Below are 2,048 nucleotides of genomic sequence, written 5' to 3'. Positions count from 1 at the left end.
TTTTTTAATTTAATTATACAGAACTATTTGGTTTCCGGAATTACGGGATTCTGTAATTTGTATTTCCATATTGCATTAAATATCCGGTAATTTCTCGAAATTTTTGTTTGCGAAACTAGCTCGTAAAAGAAATAGATGATGCTGGTTTAAGAGAATAACCTTCACAGCAAGCAAACACAACTAAGAGATAGAAATGAGAAGCAGAAGGTATATAAAAGCCATGGAGTTTAATTGAACACATAAGAAAAAAAAGGAAAGAAACTAGAAAAATAAAACAAAATAAAAATTAACCAAGAAAAAATAAGATTGACAATCAGAGGCATCTCACATAAACTCTGGCACTAAACTCTCGAGATCAAAAACATCGTTCAACATTCGCAGATGATTCCACATTGCTCGGTTCAGCAGCTTCAACACCACCACCACCTCCTCCTCCTGACATCCTCCTCCTCACGATTTTACACGCATAATAGCATGTAAATTGCAATGCAACACCCTATATTACACATATATTAGAAACGATATATGGATGTGCATGTAAATGTGTTTTTCTTTTTCTTTTCTTTTTTTGGGTTTTAATTACGTTTGAATGGAAGAAAAAAAACATATCAAAGAGTATGTGTGTGAAAGAAGTAAAAGAATGTATATATGTACATTGGCATCAGCAATTCTGGAAAGGTGTTGGTTAAGTGTGTCAGTTCGGACGAGGCGGTATTCATACATGGTCCAAGTTGCTCGTGGCCGGTTTGCAGTACGTTGGCCCCCGGTGCGCTCAAAAGTATATGTTCTCTTCATCGCAATTACATCACGGGTGTCTGGGAATAGAATTGGTTCTTCCCCTTGCTCTCTCCACACACCAGCGACACACACTCTCTTCATCCTCGTTCCCCGTTGCATAATTTCAGGTTCTTCCCGGGTGTAGAAGAACTTCACATCTTCATCATCATTCCCTACCAAAAGATAAATGCAAGCAAAACTAGAAAAAATTAGAGATATGGAGATGAGTTGTTATGCTTGATGAAAAGAAAAAGAAATTGTTTAGAAGAAAAAACAACATATTGTTATTTGTAATGACGTATATAAAGTACACGAACCTGGCAAGTTCCAAGGGTCGAATTGCGCAATTTGTATCTCAGGCATCACTAATGACTCCAGGAAAGGTAACATCGGCAAAGATTGTACCTTCTTAGAAAGGTACACAAGGACTATCTCTTCATTGGAGGGCACAAATCGGAACCCGGGAGGAAGAGGGATATGTCTTCCTGCGGTTATTAGGTAAGGAATGGCCACCATTTTTTTTTTGGATTAAAGGGATGGTGCACTAATGGTGATATATTTTGATTTCCTGTCTAGTAATGTGTCCTGATCTCAAAGCGTATTTATAGGAGAAGGAAAGGGGAAGGGATAGAGGTTATGCAAGCGCCTATAGCATTATATGGGAAAAGAAAAGGGTAAGGGATAGAGGTTATGCAATCACCTAAAGCATAATGCTACAAGTTCCCCCATTCAGATATAGATGGGGAAAAGAAAAGGGCAAGGAATAGAGGTTATGCAACCGCCTAAAGCATAATGCTACAAGCAAATTTTAATAAATAGTTAGAAGCAGCCATATTAAGTGACAGTGGGTCTAAAAGACCATGTACATTGTGATATCTATAAAAAACCTTTCTTATAATATATTTGTTAACTCGGCACTTGTCAGTTAACCATAAAAAAAATGATTATTGTGGAGAAATACATTACAAAATGGTAAATTCTATCGTTAATTTTCCATAATATAATCTTTAAGTGTACATGAATGAATTTATTGTTAGATACACCAACAACTCACTACTCATAAACAAGAGCATATATATATTACTAAATCTATCGTTATTGTCGAGAAATATATTGCAAAATGACAAACTCTAGTGTTTTAATTTTCCGCAATCAACAATGTTATATGAATGAATTTATTGCGATATGAATGAATTCATACTACCAACTATATCTATCTTTATTGTGGAGAGATATACTGCAAAATGACAAACACTGTCTTTAATTTTCCA

General features: G+C 35.5%; 1 protein-coding gene across 1 annotated transcript; it reads right to left on the bottom strand.

The window, feature by feature from the left end:
- Window positions 1–355: 355 nt before the first annotated feature.
- On the bottom strand, window positions 356–1,293 carry LOC144566675 (NAC domain-containing protein 41-like). Its single transcript, XM_078316702.1, has 3 exons — window positions 1,095–1,293; window positions 655–950; window positions 356–496 (listed from the first exon to the last, which is right to left on the bottom strand). Exons 1-3 carry the CDS (start codon window positions 1,291–1,293, stop codon window positions 356–358), a joined length of 636 nt encoding a protein of 211 aa, XP_078172828.1.
- Window positions 1,294–2,048: the final 755 nt, after the last annotated feature.

Source organism: Carex rostrata, chromosome 15, assembly GCF_964058835.1.
Source record: "Carex rostrata chromosome 15, lpCarRost1.2, whole genome shotgun sequence".
In the NCBI taxonomy this organism is placed as follows: Eukaryota; Viridiplantae; Streptophyta; class Magnoliopsida; order Poales; family Cyperaceae; genus Carex; species Carex rostrata.
The sequence above is the reverse complement of the archived record's forward strand: the minus strand, read 5'-3'. Positions and strand labels throughout refer to the sequence as shown.